We start from the raw sequence: 24049 nt of genomic DNA, 5'->3' as shown, positions 1-24049 counted from the left end.
CATTACTGTATCAATTTCGCCTCTTTTGGAAATTAATTTCATGCATCCAACTTTCAGTACAACTAATAGTAAAACTCGACATAGTCCTATGGCACTCATACGTTCTCCACTCATTCATTGCTATGATCATCTAGAGAAATCGGGGGGAAAAAAAAGGTTGGAAGAGGAGATACACAAGGGCTAAACTATTAATAGGATTAATTCCCTATTTAGGTTTAAAGGTACACCCCAAACTGATACATTAAGAAAACTTTTAGACGGGCAGATTTTTTGCCTTTAACGAGCGTCGATCAACAATATAGCAAGTCGATCGGCGCTGGTTTAGCTCCATTTAGCACTCATCGGTACTGTGTGCCCGAGTGATGCTTAGTGTGATCACTCGGGCACAGACAGTCCCATTATTGTCAGCAGGACATCCGTGTTTACACAGGGAAATGTGCTGCCAAAAACCGATGATTGCTCATTTATCAGCTAATTGCCGCCATGTTTATACGGGACAATGATCAGAAAGGAGAATTTGAAAGTGCGCTCGTTCGACTGATCATCAGCCCGTGTAAAAGTGCCTTAAAGGCTATGTACACCTTTTGAATGAATTTTTTTAAAATTAAATCAGTGTGTTTTCTGTTTTTAAGCACTTTTCTTATTTTTATTTTTTTTTACGATACAGCTTTTATGTATCTTGTATACATAAACACTGTATTGTTCTCTCTGAGCCGATTCCGTCAGTTTAGCTAAAATGATGTCTTGGCTGAGAGCAGGTCCTGCGTGTCCCTGACACATAGGACCCAGCTATTATAGATCAGATCTAAGTTTATAACTTAGATGTGATTTGATATTAGGTGGATCTTGTGTATCAGAAACACACAGGACCTGCTCTCGGCCGAGCCGTCCGTTTAGCTGAACTGACGGAATCGGCTCAGAGAGAACAATACAGTTTCTATACATATAAGATACAAAGAAGCTGTATCGTAAAAAGTAAAAAAAACAACACGTTTTAATAAAAGTCAATTAGAAACGTGATGAAAAAAACAAAACACTGATTTAATAAAAATAAAAAAATCCATTCCAATTTTTATTCAAAGGGGAAGCCTTTAAGTTACGCCAAGTACAGGGCCTGAGGGAGCGGTGTATGACAGTGATTTAAAGAGCATCAAAGAGATTTGTCATGTACCGCCCCCCTCAGGTCTTGCACTAGGCATAACACAGTGCATCCATTTTGCCTCGAGTGTTCCTTTGTGAAGAGGAGACATGAAATTAGGCCAAATCTGGGGCTAGAGGGTGTTATAATGAGCCTTTCCACTAAACAGATACGTCTGATATTTCTTCATGAGGTTTTCTAGCATACTGGAAATCCCTTTATGATAAACACAATTAAATTTTTTCATGAGGATCTTCACTGCCCAGGGTTCAAGAAGATGGGCAAATGTCTTACCCTACACATTTGCCCATCTATGGCTAGTCTTATTGTAGAAGTTCTTTGCCAAGGAATACAATAACTCGCAGAGCTACGCTGTTTCCGTAAGTCTTATAGAACTTAATGGTAGTTATGGAAACAGCGTAGCTCGCATGCTACGCTGCTTCTGTAACTGCTATTCACTACTATTGGAGATACGGAAACTGTAGCTCAGCGCGTTACGCTGTTAACATAACTCACGACCATATAACGTTTTTCATGGTCGGAAAACGCCTCATTCAGCCACAACACACAGCGGCTGAACGGGGTTTAGGAGGCCCCGCTCTGGAGATAGGTGTGGGTCCCAGAGGTGGGACCCGCATCTAGCTGACGTTTATGACCATATCTCGTGGATATGTCATAAATGTCTCTGGTGGGAAAACCCCTTTAAGCTGTCCATACACATTAGTCTAATGTCGGACGATTTTGGTGAGATCAGCCAACTATCTAATATGCATGGGGAACTCCCGACTGTCCACAGGCGGCAAATGTAGGAGAAAACGAGGGTCGGGCATGTTTATGGGTTTGATGAAAACAAACATTCGGCTGACAGCAATTTTGTGTATGGACAGCTTGACCAAGAAAGTGTTTGAAATTATCCTGTCAAAGGGCTAAAGTTCTGTAGAATAAATGCTATGTAAACCTTTCAAGGTATTTTTTTTTTCAAATAAATTCTTATTATATAAAACAACTTTGTGATAGGTTTTCATTAAAAATATTTTTTTTACTTTTTGAGAGACATCTTTTATGTATCCTGTATACATAGAATCTGTATCTTGCGCTCAAACCTGAATCTGTCAGGTCTGCAGGACCAAAGCTTAGAGGTCATCGATAACAGGTGGATCCTGCGTGTCAGAGAAATGCAGGAGCCGCTGTCACCGATGCCGTCAGTCCTGCAGACCTGACGGTTTCGTGTTTAAGCACAAGATACAGATTCTATGTATCCATGATACAGTACATAGAAGCTGTATCTCAAAAAGTAGAAAAAAATAATAATTTATAAAAAACAATTACAAAGTTGTTTACAATTATATGATATATTGTTTTATTTGAAAAAAATTAAAAGCATTCAAGGATTACATCGCCATTAAGGCATATGTGTCATGCTTTATCAAAGTTGAACTAGATGGCGCCACTTAACCCAAAGTGCAAATCAGTGGGCTGGACAAATATTCCCTTTCCGATATGTGAGCCGTCTTGGCAATAGGGGGTCTTGTGCCTTTTGGCCTCTTGATTGGCTATTTTGAGGGCTGTTTAGTTGGTCCAATTGTACCCATCTTTTCAGCATTGATTTCTCCCTATCTAATGGCAACCTGTCCTGGTGACAGGATACTTTTAAAATGGTGCTGATATTAGAACAGGTATCTCTATCTTTGATAGCAATGAATGTAAAAATAGCAAACATTTTGGAGAGGATAAAAAAAAATGTGATTGCTTACACAAAAAAAAATTTTTTTCCCCCCTACAAAACACTACATTTATAACTAGGGTTTGACTTCTATCCTCAGATGGTCTTGTGAATTGAATGACTATGTAAGGTCCTCGCATGTTATCATATTCATGCCGGTCCCTTATTAAATGTTTATTATTTAGCAAGAGTTGGCCCCTCCATACCGCGGCAAGACAGACCTATCCGTGAAGGTACGAGAGTTGCCTCTATTGAAACGGGACTTGCAGCTGCTGCAGCCAAGTTATCCCAGCAGGTGAGACAATACAACAGTCTCTCATACACAGCCTAGACTTTTGTGTGATGTCACTTTTAAAAATGGCTGCCATAGTAGAGATACCCCACAGGTTACACTCCATTCCTAATATTAGTTTATTGCTGAACCTTTAAGTGTAATATTTTATTTTATAGAAATGTATGGAAACATATACACATTATTAATTAGGATATGTGGAATACAACATTTTCATTGTTTTATTTTACAAGATTTGGATACAACGATGTGAATCATATTCTTCCCCAAATTTTAGCAAATTTGATCGAAATTAAGCGAGAGGTTATTGAAGAGAATAACTTTTCACATGGATTTTTATATAATCAAAGATAAATATTTTTCATTTGAAGAACCAGTAATTATTTTGTATCTGTTCACTTTTTAATTTCCTCTAAAAAAAAAAAAACAAAAAAAAAAATTTTTAGGTTTGATTTAAGAGTAATAAAAGGGTTTTTCCCACATTTGACATCTATGACATGTCAGTCCCAGCTATCTGCTCTGGAAGACACCAATGTCCATTGGAACATTTCATTGACTTCTGTGAATGAAGGGCTACTACTCCAGTGAAAATGGGAACCAGGACCCTTTTATTCTCAAGGGTCAGTGTGGTTCCCACCCTTTTAATAGTTATGATATATCACAGGGCTTCTCAAATTTTTACTACTGGCATCTCACCAGCCAGGACATGTTGATGGCTGGGTCTCACCAGTAGTCGAAGTCCATGCCAAAATTAAATATGTATCTGAATATTTGATGCCTCCAGAACTTGGTATAATAAGAAATGAGTAAATTATATATCTAAACCAGAGATTGGTGCAACCAGAGTAAGACGTGTGCAGCATATGATGACTCCTGCCTTCCCTGCTGTGCTTCACAAACAACCAAGGACATACATACCATAGAGGCAGTCAATGAGGCTGCTATGGGCCCCTTGGATGGAGGGGGCCCCAGTTCTGGATATCCCCATTCCCTTGCTGTTGCATGGTGGGTAGCTGTTCAGGACCCCCCTCTCCAGAGTATCTGTATTGTTATCAATTAAAGAATGATGAATTTTCTCATGAAAATGGCATGAAAGAAGAAACAAACACCAGGTCTAACGTGTCCTTGGTGGCAAAACCCACTACCATAATGGGGCAGCCAGTTTCATCTATGCTATGGGACCCACTCTCCTCTATCTACACCACTGCATAAACTTATGAGCACCTCACCGTTTGAGAAGCACAGATATATCTGAATGACATGTGACCGATGTCAAAAATGGGGAAACTCATAGTTTTTGAAATAGTTTACTATTTAGCAATATAGGATCAAACCGCACTGCTTATAAAAATTAGAAAAATCATGAAATGTAAAAAAACCACATCTTAAACAATGGCTTATCATGTGTTATATGAGACACTCATATGATAATTTTTTTGAGTAGATATAAAGCTCACACGTTTTTGGCTTTTAATATATACAATGAAGGAAATAAGTATTTGATCCCTTGCTGATTTTGTAAGTTTGCCCACTGTCAAAGACATGAATAGTCTAGAATTTTTAGGCTAGGTTAATTTTACCAGCGAGAGATAGATTATATAAAAAAAAAACAAAAAACTGAAAATCACATTGTCACAATTATATATATTTATTTGCATTGTGCACAGAGAAATAAGTATTTGATCCCTTTGGCAAACAAGACTTAATACTTGGTGGCAAAACCCTTGTTGGTAAGCACAGCAGTCAGACGTTTTTTGTAGTTGATGATGAGGTTTGCACACATGTTAGATGGAATTTTGGCCCACTCCTCTTTGCAGATCATCTGTAAATCATTAAGATTTCGAGGCTGTCGCTTGGCAACTCGGATCTTCAGCTCCCTCCATAAGTTTTCGATGGGATTAAGGTCTGGAGACTGGCTAGGCCACTCCATGACCTTAATGTGCTTCTTTTTGAGCCACTCCTTTGTTGCCTTGGCTGTATGTTTCGGGTCATTGTCTTGCTGGAAGACCCAATTCTAGACTGTTCATGTCTTTGACAGTGGGCAAACTTACAAAATCAGCAAGGGATCAAATACTTATTTCCTTCACTGTATATTTTTTTACTTCGTCTTAGTTAATTTTATCTCTTAGCAGTTCTTACAAGAATGATGGCACTCACTACATCTGCTTCCACTCAGGAAGTCTCCTATCATCTGCATTATTATGTTATGGTTTTGCTAATTTTCCTATGTTTTCCCTTAAGTTGCTTTCTCCTCTTTGCTCTGTTTTCTTTGACTTTTTGCTTTTCTTTGACTAAAAATAGTTTAAACTACCAAATATTGAATGTAACTTTTTTTTTTTTTTTTTTATAAACGGCACTACTATTAAGAATTCCTAGTGAGACTCTTTAAACCTTTGTATTTTTTTATTATGTAAAAGTTCTTAATAATTGAGGATACACACTACGTTTTTTCAGTAGTTTTAAAAGATTTGAACATTCCCACATATCTACTGTGCAATTATCACATTGAATCCCCCACCTCTCCCCATTATTTCTTGGCATGGCAAACGCGCTATTGCTGCACTTCATGCTTGTTAGTTTATTGCAAATAAGTACATTTTAATTGGTATATATATATATATATATATATATATATATATATATATATATATATATATATATACAGTGCAGGAAATAAGTATTTGATCCCTTGCTGATTTTGTAAGTGTGCCCACTGTCAACGACATGAACAGTCTAGAATTTTTAGGCTAGGTTAATTTTACCAGTGAGAGATAGATTATATAAAAAAAAAAACCTGAAAATCACATAGTCAAAATTATATATATTTATTTGCATTGTGCACAGAGAAATAAGTATTTGATCCCCTACCAACCATTAAGAGGTCAGCCTCCTCCAGACCAGTTACACGCTCCAAATCAACTTGGTGCCTGCATTAAAGACAGCTCTTACATGGTCACCTGTATAAAAGACTCCTGTCCACAGACTCAATTAATCAGTCTGACTCTAACCTCTACAATATGGGCAAGACCAAAGAGCTTTCTAAGGATGTCAGGGACAAGATCATAGACCTGCACAAGGCTGGAATGGGCTACAAAACCATAAGTAAGACGCTGGGTGAGAATGAGACAACTGTTGGTGCAATAGTAAGAAAATGGAAGACATACAAAATGACTGTCAATCGACATCGATCTGGGGCTCCATGCAAAATCTCACCTCGTGGGGTATCCTTGATCATGAGGAAGGTGAGAGCTCAGCCGAAAACTACACGGGGGGAACTTGTTAATGATCTCAAGGCAGCTGGGACCACAGTCACCAAGAAAACCATTGGTAACACATTACGCCGTAATGGATTAAAATCCTGCAGTGCCCGCAAGGTCCCCCTGCTCAAAAAGGCACATGTACAGGCCCGTCTGAAGTTTGCAAATGAACATCTGGATGATTCTGAGAGTGATTGCGAGAAGGTGCTGTGGTCAGATGAGACTAAAATTGAGCTCTTTGGCATTAACTCAACTCGCCGTGTTTGGAGGAAGACAAATGCTGCCTATGACCCAAAGAACACCGTCCCCACTGTCAAGCATGGAGGTGGAAACATTATGTTTTGGGGGTGTTTCTCTGCTAAGGGCACAGGACTACTTCACCGCATCAATGGGAGAATGGATGGAGCCATCCCATCAAAAACGTATGGAGGGAGCTGAAGATCCGAGTTGCCAAGCGACAGCCTCGAAATCTTAATGATTTACAGATGATCTGCAAAGAGGAGTGGGCCAAAATTCCATCTAACATGTGTGCAAACCTCATCATCAACTACAAAAAACGTCTGACTGCTGTGCTTACCAACAAGGGTTTTGCCACCAAGTATTAAGTCTTGTTTGCCAAAGGGATCAAATACTTATTTCTCTGTGCACAATGCAAATAAATATATATAATTGTGACAATGTGATTTTCAGTTTTTTGTTTTTTTTTTTTATATATAATCTCTCACTGGTAAAATTAAACTAGCCTAAAAATTCTAGACTGTTCATGTCTTTGACAGTGGGCAAACTTACAAAATCCGCAAGGGATCAAATACTTATTTCCTTCACTGTATATAAAATTAAAAAGGATTTCCCACAACAGATTAGACGTGTCATTAAAGTGAGATCGGTGAGTTTCCAGCATTTGATACTTCCTCATATCCTAAGAACGAGCCGGTCCGTAGCTCATACGTTAAGGTTTTCCATAAGCCCCACCCATTTCAATGGGGTTGACAGGAGTCCATAAACCCTGGACCACCACCAATCAGACTTGACATGTCAAAAAAGTCTATTGTGGGAAAAACTCCTTTAAGTCTTAAAGTAAACTTCACTTTTTGTACAACTTCTGCCTGATATAATAGAGCATGAAAGGAAAGGAATATAGCAACATTTAGGTGTTATCAAAAATTAAAATGGGAGGAATAATGGGCTAAATTTCTTTATTCTCCATGTGCAAAGAACTGGCTAGTATGGAGCATGCTACGCTCTATTGCAAACTGTGGTACTTCTAATGCATGCAGATATATTGTAAATATATTCTAGGAACTATATACAGTATAATATTGGAAAGTCCCACAAAAATGGAGCGTCACTTTGAGTCTGCATCCCATTCTAAGATTTATACTGTAGTTATTGATTTTATTTGCGTTTTTTTAATGTTAATTTTTTTTATTGTACTTTTTCTACGTTGTATTCTATAGTGTATATATTATTGGATGATTCTTTTCAATAATTATCAGGATCTGGAACTACATGGGAACTTAGATTCAACCAGAAAAATCACTGCAGCAGCATAGGCAATGCAAGAGAGGGACAACCTTGTCATTGCTTTGGTTGACACTCATGTCTTCGCGACGGCGTGGCATTATATGCATTCGACTCATGCGTGCACTTGATGCTCTTGTCCACTAAACTACAACGGTAGGACTTCATCTACAGAACCTTCCATGATGGTGGCAAATTGTGCCAAGATTTTTGGAACCATGTTTCGGTGTGGTCTCCAGTTACTCCACTTTCTCTTTGCAGAAGTTTTTTTCTCAATGCAGCGGAGGTGTAGTAAAATGGGATTCGGCCTAATAATAACGGGATGCAGAATCATTTGGGATGTAATTGGGCAACAATAGGTCATAATATAGGAGCAGTATATAGGACTGGTGACTAGTCATATCTTCCTATGTTTTTTAGTACATCACACAGCAAAATACCAAAGTATCAGGTTTTATGTGCCTTTTGTGTGTGTTAATTATTTGCAAATATACAGCTTAGACCACATTATATGGCGGTGAAAGACCAGCTAAAATATAATATGCATTTTCAGCTTTTATTGGCATGTCAGAAGGTCCCATCGGTAGGACTCGGAGCCTGAAAGCTGAGGCCACTACTAATGTCCTACAATGAGGAGATATTTCACATGTAGGTGCATATGCCTATATATAAATTAAAGACTCAGAACTAGAGTATATTTTATATACACATCATTACACCTATAAATGCAGTGGCTCTCAAAGTCAATCCCAGTAAAGTGGTGCTGTGTGCTGTAGTTTCTTATAGGCAGTGTAAGTCGATTGCAAATCTTGTTAGTGTGCGCAATAAGCATTGCCGTAAAGTCTCTATTAATACAGTCCCTTTAAATGAGAAAATATAAAATAAAAAAAAGTAATAACCCCCCAAAAAAAAAAAACCCAAAAAAATACTCCAAAAAATTCACACTATTTACTCAACATACTACATACCGGTAAATATGGAGACGCAGGCTTTCTAGCATCACCTTCTGTGGATGTTTCTTTTCTAAATCTCTGCTCACCTGTTAGAATCAATCCATATTTGAAAGCAGCCTCATGATAACAATTTGCTTCCTTAAAGGAGGAAAAAAAAGTCAAGAAGAAAAAGAATACAAAAAAGAAGCTTTCACCTAACAACACAAATAAACTTTGTCAGGAAAGCAGTTCTCCTGAAGCCACAAAGCTGGAATCTCTGGACACTAGTCTAACAGACCACGAGTACACGGCCGGTGTCAGCACGTTTGGTGTAGCCCAAGTAAACAGAGGGTCTCAGCCTATGGCCCCCGGGGTGTTCCTCACACAAAGGAGACCGTCTGTGTCTTCACAAAATAACTCAGCTGCCAAAGGTAAACCTACATGTGGAGTGTATGCCGGACTCACCTGAGCAATGTGTCAATAATATCGCAGATATGAGATTAGGATGGAATGCAACATGTGGGAAGCTCCACTCCGGGTCCCAGTGGTTGATGGTGTTCCAGATTGTATCTTTATCTAGGAGTTTCTTTAGAAACAGCCATAGTGTTTTTGAAAAATCTGGTTTATTATCAGTTTTTAGGACCTGGAGGTGCACAGATTTGAACAAAACTTTAAATATGTATTTTCCTATGTTGCATTTCAAGTCTCATATGCAGCACACTGTTATTCTGCATACCCCGTTAGTCTGCATACCCCTATATATGTGCCCGCATCTGCACTGCCCGGCATTGGGACACTTTAGAAGGCCATTTTCAGGAAAGAGGAACCAATGGGAACAAACAAAAAAACTGTGCGTATATCAGAGACCAATAGCTAACATCAAGGAGGATGAATGGGTAGGTATACTGGTTATCTTTACCACTAGTCTTATATCCAGAAAGGGTTTAGAGTAGACACCCAAAACCGTACTAATCACCTCAGTCTATTAGTAACTGATACTATATGCAGTTGGAGGAGAGGCTCTTCTACAACTTAGACCAGAATGTCCACCTCATCACCAGGTGTAATAACCTATGCTCGGAGGTACAATTTTTATTGCTGGCTGTGTAAGTGATCCAAACATACAGCAGGCCAGCCATGTGGATTTTCAAGTCCCCGCAGTTGCTCGGCCATTCCCTTCTGCCAGTCCTGCAGGAAATCATTTCTATTGCTAATTTTTTTGTAAGAATCTGGTTAAAAGTATATTTATCATCTAAATTTTGCAGAGGGGTGAACTGAATACATGACAGTAGCTTCTTCTGACCAGTCACACTGTAGCTGCTGGGGTATATTCTGATTGATCTTTTAGTTTCGGCTCTGTTTGCATAGGACTGCACTGCATCGTATTTCTCCAGTATACGTTTACTACAGAGCAATTCAACACTTGCAGTAGATTTTTCTCATTTGTATCTATGATGAGTTTCACAGTACCACTTCTCTTGTCTTGTACACAATATGGTTTTACTAAAATCAAATCTTTTAAGTTGTTTAGAAGTATATGTTTATTTATATACATATATATATATATATATATATATATATATATATATATATATATATTCATATATAATTTTTGGAGGATATATAGGAACTAATGTGTATTTACATCACTGGAGCTTATAGACCCATGGGCTTCATAAAGCACATATTAAATTCAACTTCTGCCTTCATGTACAGGAATAATGGCTCCTAAAGTCATCTGTAGGTTTTGTTGCAAATTGGTCTATCTGCCAGTAAGGAAAGAGCTTGGTCTAAATATAGTATTGTGTTCCATTTATATTCAAGTACGTTTATTTCTAAATAATAGGACAAGTATCTGATAATACACAAAACGAGAACTAGATATCACTGTAAAAACATAGAAGCACTTGTAAATTAGACTAAACGTATCCGACGGGATCGGCCAATAATCTATTGTGTATGGGTGCCACCCAACTCTCCCCTGGTGGAAGACGTCAGGGGAGATTACAATCTGGCGTGTTGGATTTTAACGATTCCCATGGGAGATAATCTTGCCCCCCCCCCCATCTCCCCCATCCTCATTAAAACAAACACAAACGCTCAGCTAGGCTGAGCGTGTATGTTTATGGGGCATCCGGGAAAAATAGCTGTTGTCCTGACGAAACAGTTACTTAATGTGTATGGCCACCTTAAGAGACAACCTGGGGTCTATTTCACCTTATATATTCCGCTATGAAACCTTTCCATAAAAAAAAACATTGGTTCAGAGAACACGTATCTAAAAGAGGACCTGTCATGTCCTTTTAACATATATAATGAGGTGGATAGTTGAACATCCACTGCAGCGCTGATTTTATTTTCCTGCTAGTCGCCCGTGTTCCCCTGCAATCGGCACCTTTAGTTCCGGTGCCCTGTAAGTGTAGACTGTCAAGTGGGTGGTCCCCAATGCTCAATGTTTATGACTGAGATTGACACAGAGCACTGGGGACTGTCCACTTGACAGTCTACTCTTACAAGGCACCGAAGCTAATGGGGCCTATTGCAGGGGAACGCAGGCAGCTAACCGGAAAAGACAACCAGTGTTGCACTCAGTGCTGCCGCGGCTGATAAGCTATCCAGCTTGTTGCACATGTTAGAGGACGTGACAGGTCCTCTTTAAGGAAAACAAGCCCCATTTTTTTGCATCAATACAATAAGAAAGACCTACTATGAAGTGAAAACTTTAAGTTTTGTGCTGTATATAAGGCTGTGGTGGCTCTTACCATCTCAGTTTCTATACACATTTATCAGGCTTGTAACCTAAATCCGGGAGGCTTGGATTTTTTCCTCGAGAAGACTCATCCTCACCCTGAAAGCAGATCTCAGGGAATGTGATTGAGGCGTTGAATACATTTGTTTAATGTGATTTCAGACATGGCAGAATTGTCATGTTTTTTTGGTGCGGATTCCGAACCGTAAATCCACGAATATTTACAATACAATACATGGGTATGGGGTTTTAAAAATCCCATCCACATGTAGCGGAACAAATCCATGTGGAAAATTCAGAGCATGCTCAATATGTTGCAGATTTCTTCCTTTCCAATGGAGGAAATCGGCTGCAAAATCCACATCATGATACTTTGTTACTGAGCAGAAACTCCAGATCAAATTCAAGATCAAGTAACAATATGCTGTTAATATTGTCCCGGAATTGTAAGGTCCAGGTATGAAGCATACAGCTGCTTCCAGGAACCCAAAAGAAAATCCTTGACCTGGCCTCTGATGACACGATGGATCTGATGCCTGATTACCGGCAGTTCCCAGACGTCCTGTTATTTTACATGTCAACATTGAATACTTTGATTAGAGTATCTTAAAGCGTTGACACTTATAATGAAGTCAGACATAGACGTAGAAAATGACAGCGATTCCACTTGACATAACCCAGTAATGTAGGAGCCCAGCCTTTGATGCATAGGCAGCCTCTAACATTCCTCCATGGAACCCTGCCTGACTAAATAAGCAGCTAATCGTTAGTTACACTTCAGTTACTAGAGGAGATCGCGGCCAAGACACGAGCGGGTTACGCACAGGAGTATGGGCAGACAGAATAAATAAATACCAGCACATTCATTTCACATATACACTATAACATACATACATTTAACTCTTAGGCTAGATTCACACGAACGTGTCCATTTTGCACACACAAAAAATGCAGCATTTTTCGTACGTTACATTTCCGTGTGCCATCAGCGTGTGTTCCATGTGGCATCAGTTTTTGATGTCCGTGTGGGTGCACATTTTTTAATTTATTTTTTTCTCTGCATTTCTTTAGCAACTGGTGCATGAATCATGGACAGCACACGGATGATGTTCCTGTGCTGTCCGTGACTTTCACGCACCCATTGACTTCATTGGGTGCGTGATCCGCAAAAACGCACAAGAATAGGACATGCAGTGGGTTTCACGCAACGGACACACACTGCGTGAAAAACAACGCATGTCTAAACAGACCCATTGAATCTCATAGGTCTGTGTGGTGTTTGCGAAAAAAAACGGACAGCACACGGACGTGAAATACGCTCGTCAGAATAAGGCAGTATATAATGAACGGTAAAAACACCATCTATCAACCAACCAAATTGTCTCGATACTGCGAAGAGTCATTGTCAGGGTCTAGATATATATAGGGTCCATACAGATGTTGAGAGGGGGATGTTAAAAAGCACCCTATGGGGCATTGCTTGTGGTTTTCAGAGCATGCTGGCGGTTGTAGTTCGCAACAGCTGGTGAGTCAGAGGTTAGAGACAAAGGTTCTAGGACATGTTGCCCTTTTTTCCTAACTTATTACAGGGTGATTATGTTTTGTTTCTTCTGTTAGGGCATGACCACACATGGCGGAATTCCTCCGCAACTGTCCGCATCAATGCCGCACAGAATCTGCGTTGCAGATTCTGCAGCGGATCTGCACAAAATGTGCAGAAAATTGATGCGGACTGGCCGCTGCGGACTGCAGGAAAAGTGCTTCTCTTCTCCCTATTCAGTGCAGGATAGAGAGAAGGGACAGCACTTTCCCTAGTGAAAGTCAAAGAAATTCATACTTACCGCCCGTTGTCTTGGTGACGCGTCCCTCTTTCGGCATCCGGCCCGACCTCCCTGGATGACGCTCCAGTCCATGTGACCGCTGCAGCCTGTGCTTGGCCTGTGATTGGCTGCAGCCGTCACTTACACTGAAACGTCATCCTGGGAGGCCGGACTGGAGACAGACGCAGGGAGTTCTCGGTAAGTATGAACTTATATTTTTTTTTACAGATACATGTATATTGAGATCGGTAGTCACTGTCCCGGGTGCAGAAACAGTTACTGCCGATCGCGTAACTCTTTCAGCACCCTGGACAGTGACTATTTACAGACGTCTCCTAGCAACGCTCCCGTCATTACGGGAGCCCCATTGACTTCCTCAGTCTGGCTGTAGACCTAGAAATACATAGGTCCAGCCAGAATGAAGAAATGTCATGGTAGTAAAAACAATACGCTCCGCAGCACACATAAGATCTGTGGACTTCATTGCGGAATTTTGACTCTCCATTGAAGTCAATGGAGAAATTCCGCCATGAGTCCGCAACCAGTCCGCCACTGCTCCGCAACAGACAGAGCATGCTGCGGACACCAAATTCCGCTCCGCAGCCTATGCTCCGCAGCGGAATTGTACGCATCGTGTAAACGAACACTGCTAAATTAAAGTGAAAGTCAATGGAGAAACGGCTCCGCTGCGGATTAACGCTGCGGAGTGTCCGCAGCGGAATTTAAGTGAAATTCCGCTATGTGTGAACCCGCCCTTATAGTAAAAAATACATCTGAAAAGAAACAAAATCAACTAATATGTATTATGTAAATTACTGAATTCCATTTTCGTAATAAATGGGTTTTGGAATACAAAAATTTCAAAGCAACAATTATATCATAATCTGACCATGTACAAGGAGGCCATTACAAAAGCCTCAGCTAACAAAGACAAAAGTCATCAAATGATATATAACCTAATTACATGCTAAACAGATATGTAGGTTGCAGTACTAAAAGTGTAGATCCAGTGTAGCGGATGTCCTCATCGCCCGCCAAAAGTTTAAGTCTGCTGGAGATACAGATTGCAGATTGTGCGGTACTGTTGTGGAGGCAACTATACGACACCTGAAGCCTCTCCTGCAAAGCTCATATGCAGGACAGGCGTTGGGCATTGTATGTTTGACTCGGCAGCAGTAACGCACATGCTGGCAGCTGTGCCTACCACCATCAGATCGAAACTCTTGGCGGGAGACAAGTAGACCTGCACCATAGGCGGTCGCGGCAGGATAATGTAAGCTAGAATAACTTTTAATAATCTAACGCCCCAAGGCCCTTCTTCCTGCACCTTTCCCTAAGGGCTCATTCAGACGAGCCCATGTGTAGTCCTTGTGACGGCCGTTAAAACAACGGCCGTCACACGGACTCATGTACTTCATTGGGGCCGTTCACACGACTGTTGTTTCAACGGAGCGTGTGAACGGTCTGTGAAAAAATAGGACAGGACCTATTTTACTGCGTGTCGCGCATCCCTCCATAGACTCTAGTCTATGGGCGATCCGTGGTAATGCGTCCTGCACGGGTGCACCTCAGACGTGAAAAGCTGCAGTTTTTCACGTCCGAGGTTCGCTACGCTCGTCTGAATGTAGCCGAAGTGATTGAGGTCTTGAAGAAGCCCATCATGTTTATATTCCCTGCAGGACAGGTGGAGAGGATGACAGAAGCTCTTCTGGTTTATTTCTTGTAAGAGATTAATTGTTGTAATTAATACAGAATTAGTTTACATTTATATAAAAATGAAACTGGGTATAAAGCAAATAACATTCTGATGGCATTTGAATGAGCCCACATTTGTGTTCAGTTTTCTATCGTTTCCATCATAAAATATTAATAGAAACCTTCCATGACTTCAATCACCAGTACATCGCTTTCACCATTATATTGTCATTTGTATTACCTGTTGATACAGATGCTTATTGAAGTACTAGTCCAAATTATGTAGCAGCTCTATGTGACTGCTGACCGGCGGGGGTTGTGCCTAGTGTCAGACCCCCACTGATCTAACATTGATGTCCTATCCTAGACATAAGCCATCAAAGTTTGACTCCTTGAAAACTCCTTTAAAGGGTAACTAAATGTTCTTCAAGCTTCTGACATGTCAGAAGTTTCGATTGGTGTGTGTCCGAGCACTGAGACCCCCACCGATCGCTAAAACGAAGCGGCAGAAGTGCTCATGTGAGCGCTCAGCCTCTTCATTTCTGCTCAGCTTTTTCCGGAAATCAAATCATAGACCTTCTATTGAGCCCGTACTCCGATAAATTGATTTCCAGAAAAGGTCGAACAGAAACAAAGCGGCTGATCGCTCACAGGGGCGCTTCTGCCACTTTGTTTTAGTGATTGGTGGGGGACTCAGTGCTCGGACCCCCACCAATCGAAACTTCTGACATTTCACTATGACCTGTTAGAAGTTTGTTGAACGTTTATTTACCCTTTAATTTGTTACATGCACAATCATCATTATAAAGAAAAACTTTTAAAAGGAGTTTCAAGAATAATTGAGAATATGCATTGCTCATGTACACACCCGTCTTACTACAGCCCTATACTATACAAGCTATGGGGCTGTAGAAATCTCTCTGACCATACTGTACCTTTGTGTGTCTCTGATTTTTATACGGATTGTTTCTAGGGAAAAAATGTCCTACAATACAGGCACCATACAGCGGCACATTGAGTGCCTACGGCTCCGTAGTAAGTACAGACAAGCTGTGCTGTGTGTGTATAAGGCCTTAAAAGGGGTTCTCTTGGTCTCACAAATACAGCCCAGTAAATATTACACAAGTCATGCTCTAGTTGATATGATTCATGGTATGTCTCATGCATATGGACAGGATAAGTACATAGGTCCCTATGGATGGTGATCAGATAAAATGACTGCATAAAAAGAATTTTTGTGCAGAGAATACAGCTGGCAGTAAGGGGGCGCTATAGCTGGATAATTAGAGTTAATTGAGCATGGGAACGGTTTTGTGAATAATTTTTACACACAGCTCATTTTTAATAGGATGTGAAGGTTTCCTTTATAACATTGAGCACAGGCTGACATTGACACGCCAGTCCTTCCTATGCTGACGACTGTTTGCAAGTAGCGATCGTCGCTAGAAGCAGTCACAGTTATTGCAATCGTCACTGTTAAGCGTTACTGTGAGGCACCAAACTTTAAATAAGGTCTTATTTAAGAGGCCCATAAAGGGTTAAACTAGTTAGCAAATAGGAGAAGATTTTAAACTGGTGCACAGGAAAAGTGGAGCAGCTGCCCATAGCAACTATTCAGATTTCAGCAGTCATTTTTCAGAGGCCCTTTTGAATATGTAAGAAGCAAGCTGATTGGTTGCTATGTGCAGTAGCGACTTTTTTTTGTGCACTGAACATACCCCCAAATGTGTGCGCGGTGCGTTGGGAGGAGAGTCCTATTTATCAACAGCTGTCCTCCAATCAGCAGAGTGCTTTGTGTGCCAGCTGTTTTAACCCTTAAAGAAGCACTCCATTTTTTTCTTTTATCATTAGGCAGCTATCCTTCCAATATATATATACTCAGCGAGTGTTACCTTATCTAGTTATTCCTTTCTATCTGAATTCTTCTCTTCAGTTGGATCATGTGACCTTACTCTGACCTGATGATAAAATCTACAGCAGTTAAAGTGGTTTACCACTTTCTGACAACTGATGACCATCCGTATATGATCGGTGCGTGTCCAACACCCGGACCCCACACCGATCCGCCACTCCGGCTGCCTCCCTGCACCTGATGTTTGGAACGGTATGCAGTAGTTGGAGCCGGAAGCAGATTGCTCCGACCACTGCATAGCGGCCGTTCGGCAGAACTGCAGCTCTGCTCCTATTCACTTGAACAGGAGCCGAGCTGCAGTACTACAACTCGGCCGCTATTCTTTGACCGGAGCCATCTGCTTCCGGCAATATTGTCTGGTGCCCGGAGGCAGCCGGAGTGGCACCAGACTATATTGCCGGAAGCAGTTGTCTCCGGTCAAAGAATAACGGCCGGGCGGAAGTCCAGATGTCTGAGATGTACATCAGTTGTCAGAACGTGAATGTACATAAGAGTTCCTGATTTAAGGACTATACCAGGTTCTCCACAGAACTATATGTTATATGTCTACTGATGAGCAGACGTATAACTATCATACAGTTATAATGAAGACGGCCTTAGCTCAGCCTCCTGCCTTATAAGGGTCAGTTCACACCTTGCATAAATACTGCGAATTTTCCGCTACGAAATTAGTTGCAAAAAATTTGCAGCAAAGTGGATGAGGTAAAACAAATCATATCCACATGCTGTGTAAATATATAGCGGAAAAAAACGCTCGGAAATTGACCTCCGGTTCAGAATTTTATTCCACAGCCTGTCACTTGTATTTGCGTATATGCTGCTTATTTGTTGCACGTTTTCCCCTTTGAATTTAACAAATACCAGTTGTTGCGTTTTTTTGCGGGGTGTTTCAGCGATTCCACTAAAAAATACGCAACTCAGAAAAAGAAAATCGTATACTTACCCAGGGGTCTGTGTTTCTTCTTCCAGGCCGGCCTCCTGGGATGAAGCTTCATCCCATGTGACCGCCGCTTCAGCGGTCTACTGGGATGACGTGATCTGAGGAGGCCGGCTACGTGCTGCAGTTTTTCGCAACGGACATTCCGGACGAAAAAATCCACCACAGTTTTTCGCCTGGATTCCCTGCATTGCACAGGTCAGATACACTGCATGCTTTTATGCAGAGTATCCACCCCGTGTGAACTCAGCCTAACTGTGTGACAGTTATGTGTCTTCTCATCAGTAGTTAGTATCATAACTTTCTGTATCCCCCCCCCCTGTAGAGAACCTGTTTGGTACAGTCCATAAATCAGGAAGTGAAGAGGCTGACTCTCAATTACATTAACTGCTGTAGATTTTATAAGGTTAGAGTGAGGTCACATGACCCAACTGAAGAGAAGTATTCAGATAGAAAGGAATAACTAAATAAGGTAATACTTGCTGGGTATATCTATTGGAAGAAAAGGTACCTAATGAAAGGGAAAAAAAAAAAATCAGTGCCTCGGCTGGCATTTTTTGTGTGTGTTTTTTTTTTAGTAAATTCTTATATTTTCTGTCAAATAAAAATTCTGGAACATATTTTTTATAGACCTCTGCACTGTCATATACCTCTTTTATTCCTCCTAGAAATAACTGAATAAATTGACAACTGGGTATTACCATTCCTCCTTTCGAAACGGTGTGTCCCTACACTGTCTCATTCTGTTAGCACTGATTGGATATTGTCTGTCTGTGGAGAGACACACCCCCAACTGGTAACACCCAGTTTTCAATTTATTCATACATTTCTAGGAAGTATAACTGAGGGGCCGTACAATTTAGAGATCTAAGTAAAAATGCGCCAACATTTTTATTTCACGGGGAATATAATTATTTACTAAAACAGCCATGCCAGGAGAGGTCAGAGGTCCTCTTCAATGGAAATGTTATAGATTCCCTTATATATTCTGGATTGAGTCTCAGATGTTACCTTATATATAAGATACTTGCAGTTCTAACACTGGTGCAGTACCAAGGAAGGCGTTCAGACTTGCAAATCATATAAAAATTGTTTCCTTGCTCTGATTTGGTTTTGTGTTATCATTGCAGGTAAACGTACAAAAAAAGGCATGGCAACAGCTAAACAGAGGCTTGGGAAGATTCTGAAAATCCACCGGAATGGAAAACTTCTCCTTTAGTGTTTTTAAAGAGACAGACATTTATTTTCTCCTCACGGCTCATAGACTCGTGAGCTGACACTAAACCTTGAACTCTCAAAGGACTGCAGTGGCACAAAATGTGCTAGGAGGAACGCACCCCGCTCTACCTTCCTGCCACCACTTTAGTAATACTTTTTAACTTCCAGCAGTTGACATGTACAGAATACTGCTAATATTTTTTAATAATAATATTGTCCTTTCTCAAATTGCTGAGAGTGACTAGTTTGCAGGAAAGAAGAAAACGAAAAAAAAAAAAATTTGGATCATTCCAGTCTTAGAAAAGAACCCGCGTAAGCCTGGTCAGTGGGAGGAACACAAAATGCATTGCTTGGTTTATTTATCTTGCAACCATTATGTTACAGACATACAGCACACAAGACGGCGGCTGCATCTGGTCAGGAACCCTTCACTCGTGTATGCCAGTCATACCAGACCTAAGGTCGCGTGCTTTGTATCATCGATGTCATCTTAATTCAGATGAGCTGGTTCATTATTGTCAAGGTCTTCAGTTGGTGCGACTCAATTCCATTTTGCCGATCAACCATGAAATGTTCATTCGTCGCTATTTGGCTTGTAGCTTTGGCACGTTGATATAGCCAACAGTGACTGCCAAACCTATTACCATAGGGGAACCCCTGAAAAAAGTTTCCACTCTCGGGGAACCCTTACTCCCTATCCTGCCTCAAAGAGGCTTGGTTTAAGGTGGGTAAAACATTCTAGAATTCTTGCCCAGTTCTATAATTTGACTGAGATTTTTTTCACTGATTTTCCAGACACCTTTGAGCAGCTTGGAATCAATTTGTCACCCCTAGTATAAAACTGACAGGTGTTGCTGTATTCTAGGGAACCCCTGACCAGGGCCCAAAATTCACAAGGTTTCTGGTGACCCTGGTTTTGAAACATTGACTTACACAGATCCATACAGCTTTATATAATGGCCTACTACATACATTAAAGTCTGTGTATACCGCAGGTACATAGTCTGTGCGGTATGAATGTGTATGTCAGCAAATTCCCATGTCCATACATCATGGCCCCCAAGAGCTTGTGGACCAAATTTCATACAACTATGTATTCATCACGGAACCCCCTCCCTTTTATCTTTGGGTTTAGGTATAATTTATGAAAAAAATATAACAAGTAATATTGGAAGAAATTAATTTTATTGACCAAATTACCTGTTCCAAGATCATGAAGTGTTCAAGTGTCAAAGGCTGATGCTGGGCATCAGTAACTAAGTAGGTTTATGGGCATATTAATATCTGGAATCAAGGTTAATGGACAAGACCTTTAACACACATAACAGACTAACAGAGGGGGTTGTTTTTTTTAAATCTGGGAATGTACAGGGATTCTGTCGTTTTTAATAAATATAGCCAAACTGCTGTTACATTTCATAACCACTGAAGCTAGGGGGCAGTGTTTATTCACTTGTCTTGTCCATATGAATAGGATTCTCATATAGATCACTGTGAACGAATCCAGCGGCTGAGATTTTTGAGTCCTGCTCATTTGGGTCCATTCATATTATTCAGTTAGAGCTCTATTAGGAAACTAGAGACCCCCCTGTAACACCAGTTTAGGAAATGATCAATTTTAACACTACTCACATAGTTTCCCTTGAAGATTTTAAACTTTTTTTTTTTAAACCGATTTTGACATCTGGTCCTTACACCAGAAAATCTTAGTTACATGATCCCTATTGTTACTCCCTTCTTCTACATCACACGTCTAGTTTTATTTTGAAGCCATAATATTCCTTTTTTTTTTCATTTTTGAACTTATGTTGGAATCTGAAGAACTGAATGCACATTACTGGAACATTCCAAGCAAAGCTGATACACTGTTTTCTGTCTGTGTCATGCTCCACCCCTTTGGGCCCTGCACTAGGCATAACACAGTGTATAAGTTGCGCATGGAGTGTTTATTTAAGGAACTCCAATTAGGAAAATGACAGGACTAATTATTGCACTTACTATAGTATATAAACGGCGTAATAATCTATGCCCAATACAGTGGCACACAGTGAATTAAATTGTTATGTACTTGGTTGGACGAATGTGATTGTTTTATAGGAAAACCATTGTTTGCGTTGACCTAAATATCATAAGACATTGTTGTCACATTTTTATTGGAAGATTTACATGACAGAATTAACCTAGGAAAGTCAGAATGATATATTGAATAGAAACTCTTACCCACTATTCTGTCAGCCATGCCCAGCGCTGGAGATGTCGTCATGGAGAAATCACTGTGTTTTGTAGCAAACCAGATGCCTGTCCCAGTAATGGTCCTGAAACTTTCATAGCAAGCAGAGACCAGAATGCAACACATTCGAAATACTTTGTACCAGGCAATCTAATTCTTTGTTGTTAGATGACCGATATCATTCAATACTATTTTTGCTAAAAATCTGACCACCAACTTTGATTAGTTTCATTGGTTTATGCCAGTTTTAACCTAGTCATATCATAAAACTCCTAAATATTCTGATAACGTATGGGACTTGGGTATAGTGTAGAAGTTTAACACTGTTGTCATGCTCTGCCACCACTGTATGAATAAATTCCCCTTTCTAGATATCACAGGATCCAGCAGAGGGAGTGATTATTAACATAGAGAACAGGGTTAATGTATTGCTCCAATGCATCTACCATAAAAAAAAATTAAGCAAAATAGAAAATAGTCATAATTAAAATAATTCTAACAATTCTGCTTGTCCACAGCTCCTGTGCAAACATATGTGTCTCTATGTGTAGTCTGATCCTGTAGTCACTATTCCATCTGTCCCCTAATTTTTGCTAACATATAGTTATTAGGTTAAGTAAGAAGTAGGGGGACAGATGCAAGAGAGTATGTCTGTGGGCTCAGACTACACAAGACTTGTTTGTAGTCTGTTACCATGGAGACATGCACAGGAGCTGTAGATACAAAAAGGTAGGAAAATGGAATGAAAATAGTTGGCAAAATTGCCTCTTTTTTAGGATTGGACCAAAATATTTTTTTTAGCTTTTTGTAAGGTTTGCATATCCTTTAATGATCATGATTATGGAAGCCCTAAGATCTATGCATCATGGGAGCCCATGTAAATAAGATTTTGGGGTATGAGACATCAACCCTTATGTGGGCTAAAACGGAAACTTCTAGTTACACTTTGACATTTACAGATTCTATCAGGCGTCTCGGAAAGGGCTTCTAACTGCTGGAAGGCGTTTGTAAGGCAAGCACTTAACATAAGCCATTCCCTTTCTATGTTTCTCTATACTCTATATGGGTGTACATACAAAACTGCCTTTTTTAGTTATCACTTCCACAGCCATTGTTAAGCTCCATCAGATACTCATCCGGTGCTCTATCAATAACGGATAACTTACCACATACAAAAGGTTGTGGCTGCACAAAACCCAGTATTTCCGGTAAACCATAGGAAGGTGTCGCGTACTGACAATGTAACTGGATTCCTATGCGTCCAGCAGGTAGTGTTTAGTGTAGGAATGACTTGTCTGCACTTCGGCACTTATAAGGAGACACCATTGTTTCTCAGGCAATCCCATCCTTTTAGTTTTTCCTTTATGTTATTATGTGTTGGCTACAGCATATTTTTTCCTACAATGTAGCTTGTAAATAGCTTTTTAAATACTTTTTGTTTTCTACAAGATCAAATACAGTATCTTTAGGATTTCCATTTTTTTCTATAGATGATTTCAGTTGCATTTATGCAGAATTTTACCAAGTATAATAAACAATTTTATTTTATATTATATATTTTTTGTTTTTTTGGGGGGGGAGCGAGAAAGGAAAATAAAAATGCCTGGAGTTTAATTTGTGCAGCCATAAAAGACGTCTTATAATAAAATAAATGTAAATGTTTGAAAAAAAAATATGTAAAATTCAAAAACAGGACAATAAAAAAAAAGAAATGAGATATTTTGAAGACTGACCTTCAAATGATATACCAGCTCCTTGTTCGAATTCTTGTATTATGAGAAGATGATGCAGTTATTTTAATAGCACCTTGTGAAGTGTTCTGTGTTTTGTGATGATGTAATAATTTATTAATGTTTGTAATCTTTTATACTTGTACATTTCGTATGACCTTCGTTTATATACACATTATCCGGATGTTCTGTCTATGAAAATTCAGCTACGGGAAACAATGGCGGCCTTATTAACTAAAGGAGTATCGACTTGCTGTGAGCGCCCCTTGGGAAAGTGGTCCAGGCACGTGCATCTAATAGGGTCCCAGAGTTCTTCAGAAAGCTTCCTTACAGATTGTGTATTGTCCCTGCTCAGCATCAATATTATAGCGTATAATCCCCTTCATGCTGTTTTTTTATGGTTATTTTTATTTTTGCATCATGTACATTTTTAATGAAGTTTATTGTGGCTATTACAGTGTTTTATTTACAAAATTAAATCAAATGCTCTTGTATTAAGTCACTGAAATCTAAGTAAACTTAGATCAAAGTTTAAGAGAAGTAAAATATTTCAGGTTTTGTATACAATTGTGTCTGTGTGTTTTTTTACTGCCATATAAATGTAACACAGCATCAAGGAGTTGTGCTACATAACACACTCAGCTCTTCTACATTTGCCAAACTAGGGTCTGATACATCTGAAAAATATTGTTTTTTTTAATTTAAAATATTTACAATAGACAGTAGTATGGCTTGAATAAAAAAAAACATATTTAAAGACTTTTTGTATCATTAAAATCCACTCCTGCATGAAACTGCACGCTGTGTTCAAGTATTGGACATTTTTTTTGAGAGTTTTTCTCATGTGTTTCTAGTCCAAACCAGGGGTATATCCTAATTAGAAGTATAAAGGGAA

The 24049-nt window shown here is 39.8% G+C and overlaps 1 protein-coding gene across 4 annotated transcripts in view; it reads left to right on the top strand.

The window, feature by feature from the left end:
• Positions 1-23702, top strand: part of PHF2 (PHD finger protein 2) — a 275856-nt gene extending 252154 nt beyond the window's left edge. For 2 of the 4 annotated variants that reach the window (XM_075833862.1, XM_075833861.1), the window contains one exon: positions 19107-23702. In XM_075833862.1, coding sequence (XP_075689977.1) covers positions 19107-19195 — 89 coding nt within the window. In that variant the 3' untranslated portion in view covers positions 19196-23702. Of the gene's footprint in view, positions 1-3046; positions 3157-9029; positions 9301-19106 lie in introns of all 4 variants that reach the window. The other 2 variants (XM_075833859.1, XM_075833860.1) reach the window with 2 other exon arrangements.
• The last annotated feature ends 347 nt before the right edge of the window (positions 23703-24049 follow it).

The sequence above is a fragment of the Rhinoderma darwinii genome, chromosome 7 (assembly GCF_050947455.1).
Source record: "Rhinoderma darwinii isolate aRhiDar2 chromosome 7, aRhiDar2.hap1, whole genome shotgun sequence".
Lineage (NCBI taxonomy): Eukaryota > Metazoa > Chordata > Amphibia > Anura > Rhinodermatidae > Rhinoderma > Rhinoderma darwinii.
This window is presented reverse-complemented; position numbering and strand designations above follow the sequence as displayed.